Source organism: Oscarella lobularis, chromosome 7 (genome assembly GCF_947507565.1).
Source record: "Oscarella lobularis chromosome 7, ooOscLobu1.1, whole genome shotgun sequence".
NCBI classification, from domain to species: Eukaryota; Metazoa; Porifera; class Homoscleromorpha; order Homosclerophorida; family Oscarellidae; genus Oscarella; species Oscarella lobularis.
In genome coordinates this window covers 2,609,266-2,630,091 of record NC_089181.1, presented here as the reverse complement: position 1 = coordinate 2,630,091, position 20,826 = coordinate 2,609,266, and the positions used below count along the sequence as shown (strand labels likewise).

The following is a 20,826-nucleotide window of genomic DNA, read 5'->3' as shown; positions in this document are numbered from 1 at the left end:
CTGTTTACAATTTGCCCCAAACTCCACCTCCACCCCCCAACACACTTTCTCTCTAACTCTAACTAAGAATAGATATAGAGACTAATGAATATAATCGGTTCTAGACTGAAGACGACAAGACGAGACTCGCAACTAAACTGAGCTCTGTCTGTAGTCTTTCACATCCAGCAGCTGCTTTCCACACATTGCGCATATGCCTACAAGAGGAAAAGAGACACAGTCAGGTGTGTAAATAGTCCCTCCCCCAGTCTTGCTCCACGATGTAGTTAGTGGTCAATGGCCTCACCTTTTTTATACGCACATCCTGTGCGGACAAAAATAACGAACTAAAACCGCAGGAGGAAAAGCTCGAGACACGAACCTTGGCAATAATGCGCCTGAGGTTGATGCACGTGACACTTGCAGATACGACACTGATTGAACTTCTGGTATGGTTGGAATCTAAAAAGAAACGAGGATTTCTCGCACTGTTCAAGCCAAAAACATAGTCGACTACCTCGTTTTTTTGCCTGTTAGAACTTTGTTCTCATTCACCCGTCTTCCTCCCTCTAGAAATTGAAAACAATTGTTGTGCTAATAATGAAATTCCCCAACGACCCCACGTAATTTCCCTAACCACGCTAGACGGCTATGAGAACTGCGTTGGCCCTAATTGATGTGATTTCTTACCAATGGTGCCTCGAGAGCCAGATTTCCACGGATCGGGGGCCCCTAACCGAGCTAGTTTCTTTTCACCTATTCAAACTTCGTCAATAGAATGCTTAGCGTCTTTCGCAACCCTTACATTTCTGACAAACCATCCCAATGGGGAGAAACAGTCGCTTGTCTTTTGAGCATGCGTGTTCGACAATCAAGATGGCGGATGATAACTCGGGAGCGACAGAATCCGCCGGCATCTCGGCAGCGACCGGTAATCCGGCGTCCGCTATTGACGAAAGAAACCGCAATAGCTATTTTGCAGACGTTTCAGAGGAGCAGCCACCTGCAATGACCGAAAAAGAGCGATACTGGAGCGCCGTTCGAGCGAATCCTTGCGACTTCGACACCTGGACGTATCTCCTGCAAGTCGTAGAATCAGAGGCAAGCGACGAATCTCCAACGCACTGCATTATCTATCGATTGACGCGCAGGACAACATCGAAAGCGTACGCGAAGCGTTCGAAGACTTTCTTCAGCGCTATCCATACTGTTTCGGCTACTGGAAAAAATTTGCCGACATGGAACTACGCCACAGCGGTGCCAGCTCCGCCAGCGCCGTAAGAGAGAGAAAAAAATCGCGAATTCGGAATTTCTAAACGGAAAATCGCAGGTCTATCGTCGCGGTCTCGAGGCAATTTCACTGAGCATCGACCTGTGGCTTCACTATCTCGACTTCGCGCAGAATTATCTCTATCGTTTGGAGTTGGGACTTCCGAGCGTGGAAAAAATGCAAGGGTGAGAACGCGAAAAACCGATCCAGAGAATTAGTAATTAGTGTTGTTACACCCGTGAAGTGGACGTTAAATAATGTTCAGGTATAGCGACGCTTTATATGACGTGTACGCGAGGAGAGTTTACATTGTTAATCATTGGGCGCATTTTTTCTCTCTTTTATTTTTTCAATCAGTTTATACGAGGAGGCGATCAAGACAGCGGGACTGGAATTTCGATCCGATCGACTCTGGGAGAACTATGTGGAGTGGGCGATGGCGCAGAACAATTTTCAGCTGATGAGAGGAATCTACGATCGACTCCTCACCGTTCCCACGCAATACTACAGCAAGCATTTCGAGCAGTAAGTACGAGTTTATTTATTAACTAAGGAGCAATTATTATTATCCCCCAATCCGATGTGAAGAAATACAAAAACGCATTCCTTCGATCCTTCGCCGAGGTTTCGGTACACACGTCTCTAATCTAGCAATGTGTAGCAAGATCTGATTCAGACCGCTCTCAAAGAGACATTTGCGCATGTTCTTGTAACCCCCATATGTATTTATATATTGATCGTTTTTAATTAGTATGAAATTTTTAGGTTTCGCGAATTCGTTCGTCTCTATCCGGCGAATCAAATCTTTTCCGCCGAGGAGTATCAGACGCTTCAGGCGGAAGTCGCCAGCGACGCGGCCGCCGTCGCGGCGGCCAATGGCGACGTCGAATTGGCGTTGAAGGAGAAAGCCGTTCAACGACGTCACGCCGTTCATCAGCAGACGGAAGACGAAGTGCGGAAGCGATGGAGTTACGAAGAGAATGTGAGAACTTGCGATCGAGGTTGTTTTCTATATAGAGAACGTTGCGCTACGTTGTTAGGTTAAACGGCCCTATTTTCACGTGAAACCCTTGGAAGCGTTCCAGTTGAATAATTGGCGCGAGTACTTGGACTTTGAAATTTTGCAAGGCAGCGAGGAACGGATTCGAATTCTTTTCGAACGATGTCTCGTTGTCTGTGCCCTGTACGAAGACTATTGGATAAAGGTGACGTAGAATAGACGGGGGGGTGCGTGCAATTGGTTTAGTGTATCTCTCGCTGCTGTAGTACGCCAATTATCTCGAGGCGCGCGAACCAGGAAAGGCGCGAGACGTGTACAGACGCGCGTGCACCGTTCATTTGCGTCACAAGCCAAGCATTCACTTGACTTGGGCGTTGTATGAGGAAGCTGCGGGTACGTAGAAAGAAATAGTACTGTACCTCCTTTTTTTTTTTTTGAAAAAATCTCTTCTCCGTTGTTTAGGTAACGCGGACGAAGCGTGCCAAGTTCTTACAAACATGCTCGAAGCGTTTCCCCGATCAGTTACCGGTACAATGCAATTGATCAATCTTGAACGTCGGCGCGGCAACAAGGACAAGGCCGCGTCTCTCTATGAAAAGGCCATAGACTTGGCGGCACAATCGCCGGAAGACGGAAGCTTCCTGAGTGTACAGTATGCAAATTTCTTAGCCAAAGTGATGGGAGACCGAGCGAAGGGAAAGGAAGTCTTGAAAGCGGCTATAGGCAAAGATACGGTAACCTGCACACTTCCGCGATTAGATCCACGTATGAAGTCGGTTCTATTGCTTCAGAAAAATAAGCGGTTGTATTTACACCTGCTCGATTTCGAGACGAATCAATTTCCTCTCGATGAATCGTCCGTCGAGGCCGTTTTCACCTTGGCGCAAGAGAGCGACATGTTGCCGTCCAGCAAGCAGGATCTCTCCGAACGACGCATTCTATTCTTGCAGCAATTCGGCGGAAATCCAGTCACGTTACGAAGAGCGGTGCTAGATCACAAAGAACAGTACAGCACGTCGGGTTTTGGCCGAAAACGAAAGGCAGACAACGCAAGCCAACAGCAGGCTAAAGTGCCAAGAGCTGCTGCCACAATGGCTGTACCGGAAAACGACGGCGTCGAGACGGTGCAGCAACAGCAACAACGAGCCGCCTACCAAGCCGCTTTGCAGTCGAATGCAATCACGCCAGGACAAGTGGCGGTAAGATGAATAATAACGTAAGAATTATAATTAATAACGATATGTTTTCAGGCTTACTACCAGACTGGAAATTCGCAGACTGCGTGGCCTCCGCAGTAGATTAAAAATCTAGGCGATAAGAGTTCTGTTTCCTTTCTGGACGAATATACAGTAGAGAGACCGAGTGCGCGTGCGTTTCCCTGTTAACTATTCCAATTGGCATCTCTTTGTGGGCCTCGTGACTAATAAATGAGACCGTTTCGCCAGCGTGTTCTATTTCAAAAACGTGTTCACGTGGTAAGAAAAAGAAAAGACGAAAAAGAAAGGTGATTGCGTTTTTGACGTCACATCTTTGACGTCACATTTCTGCGCCTTTTCCAAGCGCCGTAGATTTCCTTGATGACGTACTGGAAAAATTCGCACAAGGTCAATGTGCTGGCTCCAATGAAGAGACCCATATTGCCGCCAATATCGCCTACAGTAAAACGAGAGATCAGCTGAGCTGTTTGCTACACATTGTTCTAGTACCGAACAAATTTGAGATTGAGTACGCTATCGTTTCATCAGTCTGAGTATACAGGATCTTAGGATAGTAGACGGTGAGAAAGACATAGTTGTTCCTATCCAAAATGATAAATACAATTACTACTGTACGCTCTTATTAGATTTTTACTTGATTGCGATTTCAGATGCGTTTTCGAATTTTTGCACCGTTTCTATGGCGTGGTTGCTTGGATACAGAGCCTGTGATAATTGAACGTCGAAAATTCGATCTTCACATGGGGGTGGGCAGTCGCAAGTTGTTGAAGATTCTGGTAAAAATGCGTGCTACAGCAATGCATTTCAATATTCTGAACGACGCACCAAAGTAAGCCAGTATCGCATTAGTTAAGCACTCTGCGTCCCGAAAAGAGCACACCCGAACATTTAATTGATCGGGTTCTGCAAAAAAAAGAAAAGCAGGATTGGGAAATCAGCCAATTCCAGAAGTCTGAGACCTGTCATGTATATCTCCCTGCACTTGCACTTTTCTTTTAGAGCCTCGTAATAACAGCGATTATCGCAATTGTTTCTGCTGTAGTTGGCTGGCTTGCTTTTGTCACATTGACCATACGGATTCTGCAAGTTTTTAACTCGAGATTCTCGAATTTGAACTGACGTGTGCGTGCCGGGATACACAGAAAATCCTGATGATAAGACAGTCTGTGGAGTTTCGTGAGGCAAATGCACGAGCACTTGAAGGCCAGCCGTTTCTAGGAAGCCCGGACTCACATACTCGTCCTGTTGAATATTGAGCAAAACAGTGAATCCACTTGAAATCCCACTTCCGTATACACTATGCATTTGATTTTTATTAAAACTGTGGCACTTTCCAAATGGCGTCAGGGTGAGATCAAAGTCTGCCATTGTATGATGAGTTCCGAAAGTGAACACGTATTCTTTGCTCTCGTTGTCATATACAATTAAATTATGAAACTCGACTCCGGTTTTCATAACTAAATACTCGAAGCCTCCCGCGTCTTCCAGAACGTCGAAATCGCTGCTGTGATTACCGTCCAGCGTGTGCAGATCAAATTTTTCGAGTTCATCTAGTATAGCTTTTCCGTTTGTCAAGTTCAATACCTTCGATTTCATAAAAGTGTTTCTGTTGCAAATGGTGACGACAGGAAACGGGATGCTCTCCGGATAATGAACCGAGAACTTAGTGCTCGTATTTCGTTGGGTGAACTGGATGATGCTGCCGATTGCCAGCGCCAAAAATCCTCCCACTGCTGCGAAGATCAGTAAGCTCCAAACGAGGCGACGCCACAAAGCGCCGATCGCCAAGTACTTGACTCCGTGCATAGTTGTCGAATTGAGGAAATCGTGAATGTTTGCGTAAGGATCTCGAGCGGAATCGTCGAAAGGATCTATGGGGGAAAGAACATCTTAGATGAAAATAATTTCAAAGCATAACCTACTGTCTTTTTTCATGTCGCTACCGCTGTTCATCTCCATTGTAGTGAGATAAACGGTGCAAACAATTGCAAACAAGTGTGCAAACAAGCTCTCCGGCGCACGCTAACCTGGGCGTGACAGAGCCTAGCCAAAAGCCAGGAATCTGCGGAATCTGCACAGGCAGAGTCCTCGTAAAAAATAGCTAGCAGATTTAGAGCTTGTAGCTGTACTTTTTTGTACCGGAGTCGTATTAGGGCAGACCCCGGACGTAGATGAAAGCCCCTTTCTCATTAACTTCAATATTCTGCGTGTGTGACGAGTAGTCATCGCGTCATGAAGTCGCGATAGCGTCCGTCTTGCCTCAGACCATGGATTTCATTCGTTCTCTGCTCAAATCGGGCGAAACCAAGCCGAAATCGCCACCCATTGCTCCGCAATCCTTCTCGTATCTCGCACAACAAAAGTCGAGCGAGAAGGACGACGAAGACAACGAGGCCGACAACATTCTGGACGACTACGTCGTCGCCGAACGTTCGGCACCCGAACCGAGCCCAAAATCACCTCCTCCAAAGCGAGAAGACAGAAAAGACCGGCCGCCTCTCGACGCGACAACGTGGCGCGGCTATCGCGACAAGGACGGGCGCATCATCGACGAAATCGACCTAAGAACGCGCATATTCCAAGGTCTTTTCCACGTTTAGCGAAAGCGAAGGGGAGGGGGAAGGTTTTTATTTCAGGCGGTATCGACGTTTCGATTCGACCCGACGTCTGGTCGTTTCTCTACGATCTCTATCCGCTTTCGTCGACCCAAAGGCGAGTTCCGCTCAACGCGGGGGAGGGGCACGTCTCATAGTTTTTCCATAGGGAGCGGGATGTAATGGCTGAAGACTATCTCGTTCGTTATTGTGCATTGAAGAAGCGCTGGCAAACGATGCTTCATCTGGTCAGTGCACCCAATGCTCTTCCCTTTCCACCTGCTTATATGACGGAACATGATGACGATGAGGATGAAGATAGTGATGATGATGATGATGATATTGATCAAAATGAAGACGATGTGGCTTATTTGCATGCTAAGGACCACTCCGTCAATCAGACGGAAGTGGTCACGTGTACGGCGGCTGCTGACGTCAAAAGAGAAGAGCAGTATTCGTTTGTTGAACTGCAGGCTCAGGTTTCATATGAACGGTTCATTGAAGTATTTTATTTTATTTTATTATAGGTGTTTGCTGGACGACAGCCTATCGATTTGGCCACTCTGAAAAAAGCGATTAGAATCATTGATAAAGACGTGCCTAGAACAGACCGAGATCAGCCAATTTTTAGATCCAATCAAAATTTGGGGATTTTACGCGACGTTCTTATCACATACGCTGCCTTTCATCCAGGTCCAGATCCCATGAGAAAAAGACGAGTGCACGTGGGATGTACTATTGTCTCGTTTCTAGATGTTAGTTATGTTCAAGGAATGAATGACATTGCCAGTCGTTTTTTAACCGTCTTCAAATCGGAAGTAGAAACGTATTGGTGTCTGGAGAGATACATAGACAAGATCAAGGACGCGTTTTTGGAGAAAACGATGCTAGAGAAAACAAGTCAGTACATCATTATCAATATTATTTGTTTTGCTATTTATTTCTAGCTGCTGTTGCCAAATTACTGAAAGAGATGGACGAAGAATTGTATAGGAAGTTTGAGGATAGTGGACTGCCGGATCTCGTTTTTTGTCACAGGTAATAATAATCTATTAATTAAATCAACTCGTTTCATTTGCGCATAGATGGCTGATCTTGTGTTTTAAACGAGAATTCACATATCAAGAGAGCCTAACGATCTTTGAAGTCCTCAGCAGCTGTCACTTGGAGCTGACGTCATTGGCCGCCGACGAGGCAAGACGAGAAATAGAAGCAAAGACAGTATTGCAACAAGGTACACAAATCCCCATAAAAAAAAACTTCACCATTTTTTCCTCGTCTCAGAGGGCTGGAAAGATTCGCGAATGACCGACGTGAAAATCTGCGCCGAGTACACGTTCGAATTGTTCGTCTGCGTCGCCATACTAATGGAGCATCGCGAGAGAATTCTCCAGTGCGACGATTGCAATCAAGTGTTCCAGTGCGTAAGCAAACTTTCTATGGAACTCGACAAGGACGTCGTGCTTCAACGAAGCGAGGAGCTTTTTTACACGTACTGTCATAAATCCGTGCTAGACTGCTTTCCAAAGGACCCGGCGCCAGCGACTTAGAGATTCAATAATATGTAAACGTAGCGTTCACAGTCTCTCGTCTAAAACTACTAGAAAGAATAGCGCCCATACACAGTATATTTTGGATCTGCTTTTTTAGTGCAGCGAAGGGACAACCATTTATTGTTCAAGGAAAGACACTGACAAAAAAAGAGTTCGACTAAAATGAGAGAGAAGACCCCTAAAGGCAGCTCTATCCTTCTTTGGTGGCGGCGGCGGTTGCGGAATTGCGGAAGACGACCAGCTGGCTGTCGTCTTTGCCGACGACAGTGTACTTGTCTAGCGACGTCGATTCTGCGAGAAGGAGCACTTGACCGGCAGTCAGAATCGTCGGCTTTGCTGTTCCGCAAGAAATCGACGATTCGCCTTTGAGTTGCCATAGAAACGTTTCTCCCGCGTTGGCTGGATACTCGTTCGTTCCCGCACTTGTCACGGTGATCTGGAGAAGAAGGAAATCGCGTGAGAGGTTCTTTTTAATTAATTTCGTTTTTGCCTTGAATTCTGCTTTTCCGAAAAGTTCCTTAGAACCCGTCTTATTCAAATCGTCTTTGTTATTTTCAAGCCACTACGCGACGTCATTGGTTGTAATTTTAATTAATTAATTAAATAATTAATGGATTTGTGCCACCTCTTTTAGGGAAAACGGCGCGTCTACTTCCGTTTCCATGTCCTGTATTAGAGGCGGCGGTTCTGTCTGTTTTCCGTTCTCCGCCGGCTTTCCCGTCTTGCATTGCTCAGATTCTTGAAATCTGTTTCCCAGCAAATCTATAGTTGAAATTTCATTATCTCGCTCTCCCCATACCTTTTTATCACAGGCGCAATTTGGGTCCCCAGATCAGTGCAGTGGAACCATTCCTCATACAGTATAGTCACGCCATCATCACAATAGAAGCTACAGTGAGTGAGTGAGTGGGAATTGTTTTATAAGTCACTATTGATGGATTTACGTACCGAAGGCCATCTATTTCTTTTTCGTTTCTTTCCCGTTCAATGACTAAGCCAACTGTGTTTGCATCTCTCTGCGGCGAATGGGGAATTCTTCCTGGAAGAACGAAAACCTGAAGTTTTTCACACAAATGAGTATTATTCAAATAAAGTAAATTAATTATATACCTCTCCTTCTTTAATATGAACGTCTTTTGGCTGACCTTTCTCGAGGATCTTCAGACACATATCGCCTTTGACCATGTGAAAAAACTACAGAAAAACATACATCCAAATAAATCAATAAGAATAAGTGATATACTGTATATATATAATTTCACCTCTTCACCCGGTTCAATGTGAAAGTCCCGTCTCTGATTCGGACCCCCAATGTACATAATCTTCAATTGCCCGTCGCCGTGCCTATAACGGAAAACAATCACGTGACTAAACGGGGGGTCCCTCTCCCTTCGCGAACATCATCTTGTTGCAAACGGGCGGAAGAAACGAATTCGCGTTCGATTCCAGCCATTTGGCGATCGTGATCGGCGTAAGATCGGGCGCGTCGCCGTCGCCGCTTCCCATATTGTCTTTTCCTTCGGTGGCGGCGGCGTCAGCGATCGCCGAGTCGTCTTTCGATTCCACGTTCGTTTCGGTGGTCGTTTCCATCGGTTTAGGCTCGTTTTTTTCTTTCGCTTTCTTCTCGCCTTTCGGTGTCGCCTTTTCCGACGTCTTTTGTCGCTTCGCGGGCGATTTCGACTTTCTGCGCAACGACGTTAGTCCTTCGCTGTACTGCGCGGGACCACCCGAGCGAGTGCGCCGTTTTTCTTCCATCCCTTTCGTTTCCTCCTAGCGTGCGCGTCGAAAAAAAACAAGATCGACGTGGGCGGGGTGAGCGGGGTGGGGCGATGTCGGTCGAAGTGAGGCAAAACCCCGCCGCTGTGCAGCCAATTCGACCGCTGCCTCGTTTAATTCCTATACGACGATTATCGTCGCACGCCGAAGGCGATGGGGCGTCCTTCGAAGCTTCTGACACTGCGAACAAAGCAAAGAACGCCGTTACACTTGTCACTACTCGAGAGGAGGAGGAGTCTAAGAAAGCTGAAAAGAAGGTAAAAGAATAAGATTCCTAATGGGGGTACAGTGTAATTCTTCGTCGCGACACAGAAGGTGGGCGTAGCTTCGTCGTTCACTTGGCAAAGTCCGCTCGTTGTGACCATGAAAGATCCATTCAAGGGCGTTTGCTCGAGAGTACACGAAAATTGCCAATTTATACTCTCTTTTAATTAAAAATTTCCTTTTAGGGAACAAATCGATTTTCTGGTGGCCATCTTTGCTCGTGGCTCGTGGTGAGCGGCGGAGTGTCGGGAGCGCGCACGAAAAACGCCGCTCTCGTCATTGCCGATGAATTACTCCGATGCAAAATCATACAGAAGACAAACCCGAAGTCGACCAAGTACATAGGAGGAATAGTGTGATATAAATTATATCATTAATAATTTTATTTCAGTGATTTTATCGAATCGGAAATGTATCAATTTTCAGCGTCTCCGAGATCAACGTCGACTAGCGTTTCTCCGGCTCCTCTGGCAACGACAACGAATGGATCACCATGGAAACGCAATCGACCAAGACGAAGACAGGCGGCCGCAAATTGTCCGTCCTCCTCATCGTCGTCCTCCGATAGCGATGATAAGGACACTACGTCGTCGCCTCCGCCGCCGTCGTCGTCGCCGCCGCCGCCGCCGCCGTCACTGCTACACCAACGCAAGCCACTCCAAGTACATTTACCCCCTCCTCGGCTTTCCCGTCTCAATCCAATTGAAAATCGAAATTCTGGCGGCGGTGGCGGTGGCGGCGATGAACAAAAGCGGGGATGGTTTCCGCCTAGTTTGCCTCGCTTGCTTCCAATCAATATTTCTCCATCTCCTTCTCCCTCCCCACCAGTGGGTCATCTAGCTCCCATCCAAGAGAGTAGTCCTACGCAAAAGGCTACAGGTTCGACCAGTTCCAGCAGCGACGACGCTCCGAGCAGTCCCACTGCTCCGTCGCTTTCCTCGCCGACTCCTAGAACGATCAGTCCAACGACTGTCCAATCGATGCCTTCTCTTATTCGAAAAGGATCCGGGCAGACGGTTCAGTTAGAGAACGAAATCTCTTCGACTTCTTCTTCTCCTCCGCCTCGGGGAAGTGTTGAAGTGGCGACAACGACAACGACGGCGGCGGCGGCGGCGGCGGCACCTGCTTCGTCTCCGTCTCAGTCTCTAGGGCAGTTGCTCGGAGTGAAGCCGTCCGCTAACGATCCGGCTGTAATTGCCGCCACCGCGGCGGCAGGGGCGGCGGCGAATAACGCCGATGATCCGCTACAGTTTGCGAGCACCGAACCCGTTCACGAAGTCGCAATGGAAGGAAATGTGGCCGAGCTGAGACGACTGGTAAAAAAAAGAGAGAATAGGTGTTTCCGTGCAACGGTCTCGCTCTCGCAGATTCAAGCGTACAGCGTCGACTATCCGGATCACGGATGTCGAACTCCGCTTATGTACGCCGTGCGTGGAGGCAGCAAGAAAGCGTGCGAGGTCAAAAAGATTTATTCATTAATTAATTAATTAATAGAAAATTTTATATTGATCTTTTGTACAGACTTTGCTGAGAATTGGAGCGAACGTCAACGTGCGCGACGCCTACGGCATGTCGGCCTTGCTGTGGGCCGTTTACTTGGGAAAATCTGAAATAACGGCTATTTTGCTGAGGTGCCCTGCGCCCATCCCAGAGAATCTTCGCGCGAATCGTTTTCTTTTTTCCTTTTGCGCGCAGATTCGGTGCTGATCCGGCTTCCGTTGACGGCGACGGTCGAACGGCTTTTCATTGGAGCGCTCGTCTCCAAAGCACCAAGTGCTTGAAATTGCTACTCAAACACGGCTACAATCTCAAAGGACTCATCGACAGAAGAGTAATCATCACAAAAGAAGGAGAAACACTTGTAGATCTCCTCGTTTTCTTTTCGTAGGATAAAAAAGATTTGTCGCCTTTGCATTGGGCCGTCATGGGCGGCAATCATCAGCACGTTCGTCTCCTGATTAACGTCGGCTCGGCCAACTTCAATGTCGTCGACGGCGACGGGCGCACGCCGCTGAATTACGCCGTTTTGAATTATTCGACTAAATGCATTCGAGTGAGAGATGGGCGTTTAGAGAGAGTGACGTTTTGTGTAGTGATGTCGTTTATTCGAGGCTTTGTTGGAGTGCTGCGAATTGGCGGCGAATTATCGCGACCAGAAGGGTCGCACGGCACTTCACTACGCCTGCGGCGAGGGCAGCGTTGAGTGCATTCGGACATTGACGTCGTTTCGGACGTGCGACGTCGATTGTGCGGATGGACGCGGAACGACGCCTATCCATTGGGCCGCCGCCGCAAATCAACCCGAAGTGCTACGATTTCTATTGAGGTTGTTTACCGAATTAAGTTAACGATACTTATTTTCTTTGTTGGGATGATTTTTGGTTTCTAGACGAGGAGCCAATAGAGATTTGACAGACGGCGAAGGGCTACTTCCTTTGGATCACGCTCAACAGGTAGCTCAAGATATAGATTAGAGATAGATGTAGATGTTGTATTTTAAGCGCAATCACGCCGAGTGCATCGAAATTCTAACAACTTTTTATCCCAATCGTGGCGGAATGGCGGCGGGGCCGTCCGTGCCGCCGTCTCGTCGCAATTCGCTCGCGTCAATTGTGTCCGACGCTGGTGTCACCGATTCGGTTCCGGTGCCGCTCAAAGTTCCGGAGAATCCCAAATTTTCCATGTCGTCATCGTCTCCGCCTGATCTCAAGCAAACGGCGCCAACGGCACCAACGGACTCGAATTTTGAGCAGAAGGAGGGCAAAGAGCCAAAAAAGAGCAGTGTCTTTGTAAGGGGCGTAAAAAATCGGTTGTACCATCGTTCTATCTTTCTTGCAGAGACGACTTTTTCCACTGACATGCGGCAAGCGATCAGTAGCCGTTCATCCAATGCAATTATCTTATAAGCCTGACCAGGAAGGCAAAGCGTGACGGCCGATATTAAGGGAGTGCTTTGCGCGGCATCACAAATTTTTTATTTAATTTTTCACACACAGGCATTTGTAATTTATTATTCATTCGTCGACGATGTGTGCTCTTCTTATTTAGGTTGACGAGCCAAGACGGCGTCGAAGATGTCAAGAAACACGGCAGCGTGTCGATCTTCGAACACGAGAGACGGCCGAAGTCGAATCGTTCGTTCTCCACATCCAATGATATAGATGCCTAGAGAGAGAATGCAAACGCGTGTCTGAATTCTTAGGATGAGGTCTCTCGTCGCTCTTCACCTTCGTTCTGAAGAGCTTTGACGACTTCATCTTTCAGCTGGCTCGTTCTGCAGTCAATCGAGCAAAGCGTTCCAGCGCCACGAGCTCGCGACAGAATGGCCGGATAGCGCTCCTAGGAAGACTATCACAAATGTTCCGTCGAAATACAGTATTCTCTCAAAGAGCGTTTTTCACCTGGAGCTCGTTGAGTCCCTTCAATAGGCCCGCTCCCACAGTTCCTGTCTTTTGGACGAGGTCGTGTTTCTTGATGCATTTTACGACCGCGTCGGCAATAATCATTTTCGACGGATCACCCATCCATGTGTTGAAGATTCTCCACGATCGATCTGGTCGCAGTCCCGGCCGAACAAAGGCTCCGCTTGTCTGCAGTTTCTTAGCAAACGTCACTATGTCAGGCGAGTGGGGCAGATCCCAGTGTTCATGTGCCCTGGGTGCAGAAAATTAGCCCCCAACATCAACTGGTTTTTTTTCTCGCCTATGTACCATAGTTTTCCAGTGATACCAAACGTTTGAACTTCGTCCACGTGGAAAAGTGCCCCAATCTTACACAGAAAAGTTCAATTGAATAAGAGAAAATTCATCGCTGCTTTACGTCTTTGGCAATTGTTTGCAGTTCTCGAAAAAAGTATGGAGTGGCATGGCGATCTCCTAAGGACAAAGTTTCCAATGTGGGAAGAAACAAATCATATTATGCTTGCTTACCTCCCTCGCTTTGAATCGGTTCTACACTTAAACAAGCTACCGGCTTACCACGTTCACTCCATTCCCTGGCAATATTTCTGACCTTAGAGAAAAGGTATCGACTTGATTGATTGGTAGGACATATTATTTACAGCGTCCAGGCAAGACATCTCCTCCCGTCTATTTTCCTGTTCGTGCTCATCCAGCGGGTATTTCAGTTGAGGAAACGGAGCTGCAGGCCAGTCAAACGCCGGTAAGTCCAACTTGTGAAGATACTTGGAACGCGTTGCACTCAGCGCACCTGAAATATACAAATTGTCACGACTAATAAATGAGAAACAATCTCAACCGAATGTCCTTCCGTGAAAAGACCCTTTGAAGGTCAAAACGGTAAGATTTGGACTGCCAGGAGGCTGAAGTAAAATGACACCACAACGCAAAATGAAAATTGGAATCTCTGACTTCGTTTCGAAGGCAAGACTGATACTCTTCGTCTGTTGGTTCAGTCTCTCCTCGTTCTCGTCTCTGAGAATACGAGATTAATGAGAGGGAATGAAAAAACAACTATACCTGTGTACCTGATAGTGGAGAAAAGCAGTCTTGAAAGCATTTTCTACGGCGCAAGCGCCACACATCATCGTCATCACGTCCGTCAATCCAGCAGGAGCAACCTGCGCGTAGAGAGTCAAAATTAGACTTCCCTCAAACTCAGTAATTTCATTACAGCCAATAAAGACGACTCAAGCATATGGACAAATTCAGTGGGCGGTGCTATGCCCAGTGCCGGCCGATGAGCGAGAAGATGCTGTCCCAACAGGCACGTGCATTAGACCATTAATTTTATTTATTTATTAATTTTTTAACATCTATGTTATACAAGTATTCCAGGGTCCTGCAATGCTGATAGGATGTCGGGATGATTGTATCCGAGTGGAAGAGACGCGATGTGATTGCAGACGTCGAGCAGCCGATTGCCGTCTGCGTCGTACACGTAATTGCCTCTGCTCTTTTTGAAATCAATGAAAATGTCGACGGCTCTCGACTCCTGCGAACAAAGCTCGACTTTCTCCAACTTTCCGACTGCTCGTACCTGTATTTTATTTAGCTCCGATATCAAGCGAAGCGATTCCGGTCCTGGAATCCGAGTCTTTACCTCGGGACCGGAAAAGTCGGCGCTCGCTGTAGCGAGAGAAACTTCGAGCTGCGATTGCAGTAGCGAATGCGGCTGTTACCGTCTGCGCTAAATGACGCTGCAGCGAGGATACGAAAGGAGCTGCGGAATCTCGAAATCGCCAACATCTTCGTCTTCGTTGTGCTATAGCGCGCGCTCGACGCCGTCAACAAATCGCGCGCGAATCCGTGTTTGTGGAAAATCTTCCATGATTGCTCGGTCCTTTCTCGACATTCGTCATGCAATCGTTGGGACTATAACCCGTTAATTCCACTTCATCGGTCTTCCATTGTTCAAGAAGACGTGATAATTGATCTTAGGAAAATGAATGCTCATTGCTAATGAGCCATTTCAATCGCTTGAATGGGGGCGCACGTAGTCCGTTAAACACCAGATGGTGACGTGACTTTACAGACTACATAAATAGGTTGCACACAAGCACGTCGTAGCTCACACCAAACTCCCCACTGCAAAGATGCCGAGGATCTACTTTCAATTTGCCTCTACTATCGCTCTTCTTTTTCTCGGCGCCAATTCTCAAACGACTCCCGGCATCCAGGAAATGTTCCTCGGTCGTTGCGAATATTTCAAAGAATTCGGATACCAGCAGCCAAAGCCGGTCATCTGCAGCGAAGCGTGGAATGCCTTCTTCAAAGCATTCGGCGCCAAGGACCCGTGTACCGTATCGATAGAAAACTACACTAGTTATTTTAGCATGACAAGCAAATACCAAACTCCACCGAGAGACATGGTATAAACGATCGGAGTCTGGCTATGCACCGAACAATCGTCTGTCGTTTCCTTATCTCTTTAGACGCTGCTTTGGTCTGGTACGCAAGAACTTAAGAGCGTTCTTTGTGCGGATGGGATCCACTGTTATGCCAATGATCAGTTCATGCCGTCGTAAGCGGAAAATTATAACGATTGCGTGGCTTCGTTTTTCAACTTAGCATGGTTTTAGCTATCTCGTCGGCAAAATGAACTGGTGTGGATCGAAGACCGATCCGTCAGGAATGAACTTCACCGGGTGTCGATCGTACGATCGCGACGACTGTCCCAAGCACGTAACCTATTCGTTTTGGGCGGCAGCTTCCCAACAGGTCTCGTTAGTTATGTGGCACGATGCGTGCTAACTAAGTGTAACTGATTGCAGCTTGCTCTCGCATCAACGGGAGTCGTGCGACTGCTGCTCGATGGGACGCGAACAAATGGTTCGGCCTACTCCCGCGATAGCTTTTTTGCCAAGTATGAATTGCCAAATTTGAATCCCAGTCGGGTGACAGCCCTGGAAGCAATTGTTGCTCTTACACCCGGTCAACCGGTCAAGTACGCATCGCAGTCACAACATGGTCCCTTCAGATTTAGTGCAAATTTATATTATAGAGAAGACTGTGATAGTGCATCAATGCTTCTGCTAAAAAATGACGTGGCTAATCAGAACCTTCCGTACCGATGCATCATGAATCCGCCGTAATAATGTCGTGGCGTGTCTTTGCGTTTGTGTGCGAGATGTTCCTTGATTTTGATAGGGTTGTCAAACATGCTTCCTGCGGCTTTTTTGCAGACCAACCAGCAACGTGCAATTTTCAGTATCCTCTCCTTGCAAACGTAAATAATCGCTCTTTACTATGTCTAAGTACTACGGTGCTTTTTTCTGTAGAAGAGGCGTCAACTGAAAAAATACACATCCCAAGATTCAATATAAAGTTGAACCGTCGTCCAATGTGACCAAAACTTCTCTTGCTGTGCGTTTTCTCTTGCTCTGCGTTTTCTCTGCTCGTTGTTCTGCACGTCTTCTAGTCGTCAAATCAGTGTCAAATTCAATTTGTCTCTCATTGATATGTGTTGTTAAAATGACGCGAGTGATTCGTTGTCACGCGATTGTCATCCCACTTGCTAAATGGAATTCGTTGTCACTTTTCACTGCTCAATGCTTCTCATTATCGCTTTTGAAAAACAGTGGAGAAACGAGACTTCCAATGCAATGCTAATGAACACATTCACCGCTCATTGTAACACTTGAATAGGCCGATAATCAGAAGAGGATGACGTGACTTAGGCAGATACTGCTATATAAACGCGCGAGTCCAGAAGCATTCATCAGTTCCAGTTACAGCCAAAAATGCCATCGTCTATTGCCTTTTCTCTGATATTCTCCCTTGCCTTGGCTCTTCTCGTTCATGATGGCGTCAACTGCCAAACGACTCCTGCCATCGAGCGAATTTTTCTCGGCCGCTGCGCCTATTTCACACAATTTGGATATATGAAACCGAACGTCAACTGCGTCCAGGCGTGGCAAGAGTTTCGTGGGGCGTTTGCTTCCAAAGATCCGTGTAAAGTCCCAAAGGCAGCCTACGCAAAGTATTTTAGCATCACCGGACAAGTTCCTCCAAAAGACAAGGCAAAACAATCGCGAGCAGATCAAGTTGAATTAACAATAATAGTCTTTTACGCCAGACTTTGCTGTGGTCTGGCACGCAACAGCTCAAGAGCATTTACTGCGCCAATGGAATAAACTGTTATGCAAATGATCAATTTTTGCCATCGTAAGTTCACTTCTTTGTCGAGATACATTGGAGATACAGTAAATTGCTTGTTTAGCTATATTGTTGGCCAGATGAACTGGTGCGGATCGACAAGTGATCCGTCGGGAATGAATTTTACTGGATGCGAGTCCTACGATCCCAAAAACTGTCCCGACCACGTGACATATTCATTTTGGGCGGCAGCTTCAGAACAGGTCAGATGCGACTTTCAGCGCAAGAAGTTGCCAAAACTAAATTCACGCTGTTCTGCAGCTTGCATTGGCTTCAACGGGACGCGTGCAGCTGCTACTCAACGGAACGCGAGTAAGGGATGATGCCTACGGTAAAACTAGGTACGAGAACTGAGATGTTTTTTTTGACGGGCTCTTACTACCATTAATTCCTTCTTAGCTTTTTTGCCCTTTACGAGTTGCCAAATCTGAGTCCAAACAGGGTGTCACCTCTGTGGACAATCGTTGCTCTCACGCCTGGTCAAGGGGTCAAGTGAGTAGTTGACTTGTCTACTTTTAAGTTTCGACTGCAACTCATTTGTCGCAGGGAAAATTGCAATAACGGATCGTTGATTCAGTTGAAAAGTGACGTGTTAGCGCAGGGTCTCAACTATGCGTGCACTACTGCTCCTCCGTACGCCCACTGAATGCCGTGCCTCATAATAGTCCACGTCTTCTTTTTGCAGGCGCGTCAGGCACCTTTCTTGTGCATTTTTTGTGCCACCCGGAAAACCCGAACCGAACGAGTGCAGATTCGCCAATTCATTATTTCCGAATGTAATCAATATATTGGTTAATTAATTAATGGCAAAACTAACACACTTCCTGTCATGTAGAATGCGGTGCTCAGTTCTATCTGAAGCTAACAATTTGGGTTGGAACAACGCTATCTGTTGTCTTTGTCGTTGTGTTTCTCTCGCAAAATATTATGTTTGCACAAAACTATGCACGTGGAGCTTGCACGTGGGAGTATTCTAGTGCGCGTTACAACACCCACACAGAACGCGTCACATCGTTTTCGCTCCATGGAAATCGTAAAGTATACAAGAAGAGTGTCTAAAACGTGCGTCCTCTGTAGTCGAAAATCCTTATTTTTGCCTTAGAAGTCCGCCAGAACACCGTCAAGAATGTCGAGAAAGACGCCAACGTGGCGGGGAGTAAGCGTCAGCGCCGGTCTTAGGCGAATCGACCTCACGCCGCTGCCAATGACGTAAACGCCTGGGCAGAAGAACAAAAGACTCAAACGAACGAAACATATCGCCGTGGGGGCCCCCCTATACCTCGATTGTGCAGAGCCTTGATGACGTCATCTCGTATTTCAGTCGTCGGTAAGTCTACCGCGCAGTACGTGCCCATGCCACGTGCTGCAGACAGGATCGAATAGGAGTTCTGAGAAAAGAGCTCGAATAGCTGAGAGAAATCAACGTTTCGTTATTTACCTCGAGCTCTTTGAGCCCACCCAGTAATTCTCCGCCGCTGACGCGAACGAGATCGACGAGCCGATCCCTCAGAATGACATCGATGATTTCGACGGCCATGAGCAGCTTGGCGGGATCTCCCATCCACGTGCAACCAAGACGACCCGGCTATATCATGCAAGGGAGAAAAGAATATAGAAATTTCGAATATCAGAGAGTTCCGCTGTCACCTGCTTGGGGCGAAGTCCGTTCCGGACGTAGACGCCTCCCGTTTGCATTTTCTTTGAAAATGTTACCATGTCGGGCGGTTCGTCGAGTTGCCAGCTCTCGTGCGCCCTGCAACTATTTGCTAACACAAGTCCAGTAGATAGATACCCTGTATGCCATACCACATGTGGCCAGTTGCGCCGCAACCAGTTTGAACTTCGTCAACGATAAGCAGAGCTCGGTACTAATCGAGACGATTTTCGTCATTGAACGTTTCTCTTTCACGAGCTTACCGCTTTTCCCAATCGTTGGAGTTCCTTGAAAAACGCAGGCGATGCATAATTGTCGCCTACTCGCTTATCTCTCACGACTACAGCGAGAACACTATTGTTGTTTACCTCCTTCTGCCTGAATGGGTTCCACGCAGATGGCAGCAACGGGGCAGTTGGCCTTTAGCTGTGAATCAAGTATCTCTTCGACTGCAGCAAGACACCGATTCTCCTCCTCTCTGTTCTCGCGAATGTGATCTTCTAGTGGGTACTGAAGTTGGGGAAACGGTGCCAGGGGCCAGTCAAATGCTGGCAAGTCGAGTTTAAAAGCCACTTTGCTGCTGGATGCTGTTAGAGCTCCTGTGTTCGAGTATTCGCTATTTTGTACAGTACATCTATCTTCAGACGATTCTCACCGAGTGACGAACGTCCATGGAAGCCTCCAGAAAAGGCTAAGATCGAAAGTTTACACGACCCAGGCGTCTATTTGTATAGCTTAGTACGTAGTCTATATGATTAGCAGTATAGACCTTATTCTGAACGCACGTCTGGATTTCTTCATCTGTAGGAGACCCGCTCCCTCGCATTTGTTGCTATCAAAAAGGATTTAATTAAATAATTAATCGGAGTGGAGATGCTATGCAGTCAAACCATGTAGTGCATGAAGCTCGTCTTGAAAGCGTTCTCATTCGAGCAGGAGCCACACATGGTTGTCATGACTTGTTTCATTTTGAATGGAGCAACCTGAGAGTAGAGATTATGCACGCAGAATAATCTATCGATTTTTTCGTACCGCAAGAAGACTGTCCTCCAGCATGGCAACAAATTCTCTCGGAGGACAATATCCAAGTGCTGGTCTATTGGCAAGCAAATGCTAAAGAAGGAAACACGTAACTAAGATGTGTACTACATGTACATAGAGAGAGCCTACCGTGTTATTTGGGTTCCTGAGTGCTGCAACAATTGCAGGATGATTGTATCCGAGTGGCAACGACGCTATTTGGCAATTGAGGTCAAGCAAGCGATTTCCGTCAACGTCCATGACGTAGCTTCCGTTGCTGGAAGCGTAGTCAGCAAAAAAATGAACAGTTCGACTCTCCTTGTTTTTGAAAAAAGATATCTAAATCCTGATCCCGTTATATCCAGAGGACCTGACCTGTATTGGATTTAGATCATCAATAAGAGCCTGGTGATGAACTTCACTAACACTTATTCGAAGAATTTCATTGTCTTACTTTTGATCTTGGTCCCGGTATGCTCGTAATCATTTCTGGACCGTCAACTTCTGAAATGAGAATAAATAAAAATTGCGGGGAGGAGGGGCGTGCCTCGACCCCCGAGCGACGCCACACCGTGTGCGACGTGAACTTACCCTCGTACGACTCGCGCGACTGAACGAACGGCGCTGACGATCGCGCAAACGACGATCGGTATCGGCACGGATGGTGGTATCGGAGCGTCGCACCCGCGAGTTGACGTAGGACCCTTTTCATTGCTAGTCAACACTTGAAATGCCCGTTATGCGAGGATGCGAGCGTAGGTGACGGAAAAACGTCATTACGAACGACAGGCCTATACTCGTTCAGCAGGTCCATCCAGGTCCCGTTGGGCCCATGCCAACCCACCATAGATACACTAACATTGCACTGTCGTCATTGGAATTA

At 47.1% G+C, this 20,826-nt stretch overlaps 10 protein-coding genes across 11 annotated transcripts; 5 read left to right on the top strand and 5 right to left on the bottom strand.

Moving 5' to 3' along the window:
* Window positions 1-6: 6 nt before the first annotated feature.
* LOC136189268 (pre-mRNA-processing factor 39-like) lies at window positions 7-3,694 on the top strand. Of its 2 annotated transcripts, XM_065977186.1 has the most exons (14): window positions 7-224; window positions 339-910; window positions 962-1,080; window positions 1,131-1,256; window positions 1,310-1,434; window positions 1,607-1,774; window positions 1,838-1,873; window positions 1,926-1,958; window positions 2,015-2,231; window positions 2,290-2,454; window positions 2,516-2,642; window positions 2,712-2,983; window positions 3,041-3,448; window positions 3,500-3,694. In XM_065977186.1, exons 2-14 carry the CDS (start codon window positions 805-807, stop codon window positions 3,545-3,547), a joined length of 1,950 nt encoding a protein of 649 aa, XP_065833258.1. In that variant the 5' UTR covers window positions 7-224; window positions 339-804; the 3' UTR covers window positions 3,548-3,694. The 2 variants fall into 2 exon arrangements, with proteins under 2 accessions (XP_065833258.1, XP_065833259.1); XM_065977187.1 differs by lacking the exons at window positions 1,838-1,873; window positions 1,926-1,958 and having other exon boundaries at window positions 62-224.
* LOC136189294 (cysteine-rich PDZ-binding protein-like) lies at window positions 76-818 on the bottom strand. Its single transcript, XM_065977215.1, has 6 exons — window positions 785-818; window positions 670-735; window positions 497-548; window positions 362-441; window positions 287-304; window positions 76-197 (listed from the first exon to the last, which is right to left on the bottom strand). The coding sequence occupies exons 1-6, from the start codon at window positions 798-800 to the stop codon at window positions 133-135; spliced, it is 297 nt and encodes a 98-aa protein (XP_065833287.1). The 5' UTR covers window positions 801-818; the 3' UTR covers window positions 76-132.
* LOC136189275 (acid-sensing ion channel 4-A-like) lies at window positions 3,681-5,525 on the bottom strand. Its single transcript, XM_065977193.1, has 6 exons — window positions 5,389-5,525; window positions 4,426-5,337; window positions 4,292-4,369; window positions 4,101-4,239; window positions 3,956-4,047; window positions 3,681-3,902 (listed from the first exon to the last, which is right to left on the bottom strand). The coding sequence occupies exons 1-6, from the start codon at window positions 5,423-5,425 to the stop codon at window positions 3,772-3,774; spliced, it is 1,389 nt and encodes a 462-aa protein (XP_065833265.1). The 5' UTR covers window positions 5,426-5,525; the 3' UTR covers window positions 3,681-3,771.
* Window positions 5,526-5,639: 114 nt separating this feature from the next.
* On the top strand, window positions 5,640-8,189 carry LOC136189270 (TBC1 domain family member 15-like). The gene is made up of 8 exons (XM_065977189.1): window positions 5,640-6,049; window positions 6,103-6,178; window positions 6,230-6,539; window positions 6,588-6,753; window positions 6,814-6,960; window positions 7,008-7,098; window positions 7,146-7,294; window positions 7,345-8,189. The coding sequence occupies exons 1-8, from the start codon at window positions 5,734-5,736 to the stop codon at window positions 7,608-7,610; spliced, it is 1,521 nt and encodes a 506-aa protein (XP_065833261.1). The 5' UTR covers window positions 5,640-5,733; the 3' UTR covers window positions 7,611-8,189.
* LOC136189279 (3-hydroxyanthranilate 3,4-dioxygenase-like) lies at window positions 7,671-9,387 on the bottom strand. Its single transcript, XM_065977201.1, has 8 exons — window positions 9,013-9,387; window positions 8,876-8,957; window positions 8,724-8,807; window positions 8,562-8,668; window positions 8,413-8,502; window positions 8,239-8,359; window positions 8,104-8,175; window positions 7,671-8,049 (listed from the first exon to the last, which is right to left on the bottom strand). Exons 1-8 carry the CDS (start codon window positions 9,366-9,368, stop codon window positions 7,804-7,806), a joined length of 1,158 nt encoding a protein of 385 aa, XP_065833273.1. The 5' UTR covers window positions 9,369-9,387; the 3' UTR covers window positions 7,671-7,803.
* On the top strand, window positions 9,077-12,681 carry LOC136189262 (poly [ADP-ribose] polymerase tankyrase-1-like). The gene is made up of 12 exons (XM_065977177.1): window positions 9,077-9,646; window positions 9,702-9,785; window positions 9,839-9,990; window positions 10,045-10,969; window positions 11,021-11,110; window positions 11,175-11,284; window positions 11,349-11,484; window positions 11,542-11,706; window positions 11,765-11,979; window positions 12,043-12,106; window positions 12,155-12,442; window positions 12,492-12,681. The coding sequence occupies exons 1-12, from the start codon at window positions 9,443-9,445 to the stop codon at window positions 12,582-12,584; spliced, it is 2,526 nt and encodes an 841-aa protein (XP_065833249.1). The 5' UTR covers window positions 9,077-9,442; the 3' UTR covers window positions 12,585-12,681.
* Window positions 12,580-15,099, bottom strand: LOC136189274 (4-aminobutyrate aminotransferase, mitochondrial-like). The gene is made up of 14 exons (XM_065977192.1): window positions 14,794-15,099; window positions 14,652-14,740; window positions 14,439-14,606; window positions 14,286-14,366; window positions 14,140-14,232; window positions 14,024-14,086; window positions 13,911-13,974; window positions 13,714-13,862; window positions 13,583-13,664; window positions 13,473-13,528; window positions 13,364-13,422; window positions 13,055-13,307; window positions 12,881-12,992; window positions 12,580-12,818 (listed from the first exon to the last, which is right to left on the bottom strand). Exons 1-14 carry the CDS (start codon window positions 14,858-14,860, stop codon window positions 12,694-12,696), a joined length of 1,461 nt encoding a protein of 486 aa, XP_065833264.1. The 5' UTR covers window positions 14,861-15,099; the 3' UTR covers window positions 12,580-12,693.
* Window positions 14,894-16,571, top strand: LOC136189285 (ADP-ribosyl cyclase/cyclic ADP-ribose hydrolase-like). Its single transcript, XM_065977207.1, has 7 exons — window positions 14,894-15,483; window positions 15,547-15,635; window positions 15,694-15,832; window positions 15,886-16,058; window positions 16,116-16,202; window positions 16,262-16,340; window positions 16,393-16,571. The coding sequence occupies exons 1-7, from the start codon at window positions 15,208-15,210 to the stop codon at window positions 16,435-16,437; spliced, it is 888 nt and encodes a 295-aa protein (XP_065833279.1). The 5' UTR covers window positions 14,894-15,207; the 3' UTR covers window positions 16,438-16,571.
* Window positions 16,572-16,839: 268 nt separating this feature from the next.
* On the top strand, window positions 16,840-18,240 carry LOC136189286 (ADP-ribosyl cyclase/cyclic ADP-ribose hydrolase-like). Its single transcript, XM_065977208.1, has 8 exons — window positions 16,840-17,133; window positions 17,190-17,278; window positions 17,334-17,472; window positions 17,531-17,610; window positions 17,669-17,761; window positions 17,816-17,902; window positions 17,955-18,045; window positions 18,105-18,240. The coding sequence occupies exons 1-8, from the start codon at window positions 16,855-16,857 to the stop codon at window positions 18,126-18,128; spliced, it is 882 nt and encodes a 293-aa protein (XP_065833280.1). The 5' UTR covers window positions 16,840-16,854; the 3' UTR covers window positions 18,129-18,240.
* A 35-nt stretch (window positions 18,241-18,275) lies between these two features.
* LOC136189273 (4-aminobutyrate aminotransferase, mitochondrial-like) lies at window positions 18,276-20,685 on the bottom strand. Its single transcript, XM_065977191.1, has 15 exons — window positions 20,535-20,685; window positions 20,398-20,447; window positions 20,319-20,348; window positions 20,094-20,261; window positions 19,956-20,036; window positions 19,814-19,906; window positions 19,693-19,755; window positions 19,579-19,645; window positions 19,292-19,522; window positions 19,187-19,242; window positions 19,076-19,137; window positions 18,917-19,022; window positions 18,708-18,854; window positions 18,549-18,657; window positions 18,276-18,486 (listed from the first exon to the last, which is right to left on the bottom strand). The coding sequence occupies exons 1-15, from the start codon at window positions 20,653-20,655 to the stop codon at window positions 18,368-18,370; spliced, it is 1,503 nt and encodes a 500-aa protein (XP_065833263.1). The 5' UTR covers window positions 20,656-20,685; the 3' UTR covers window positions 18,276-18,367.
* Window positions 20,686-20,826: the final 141 nt, after the last annotated feature.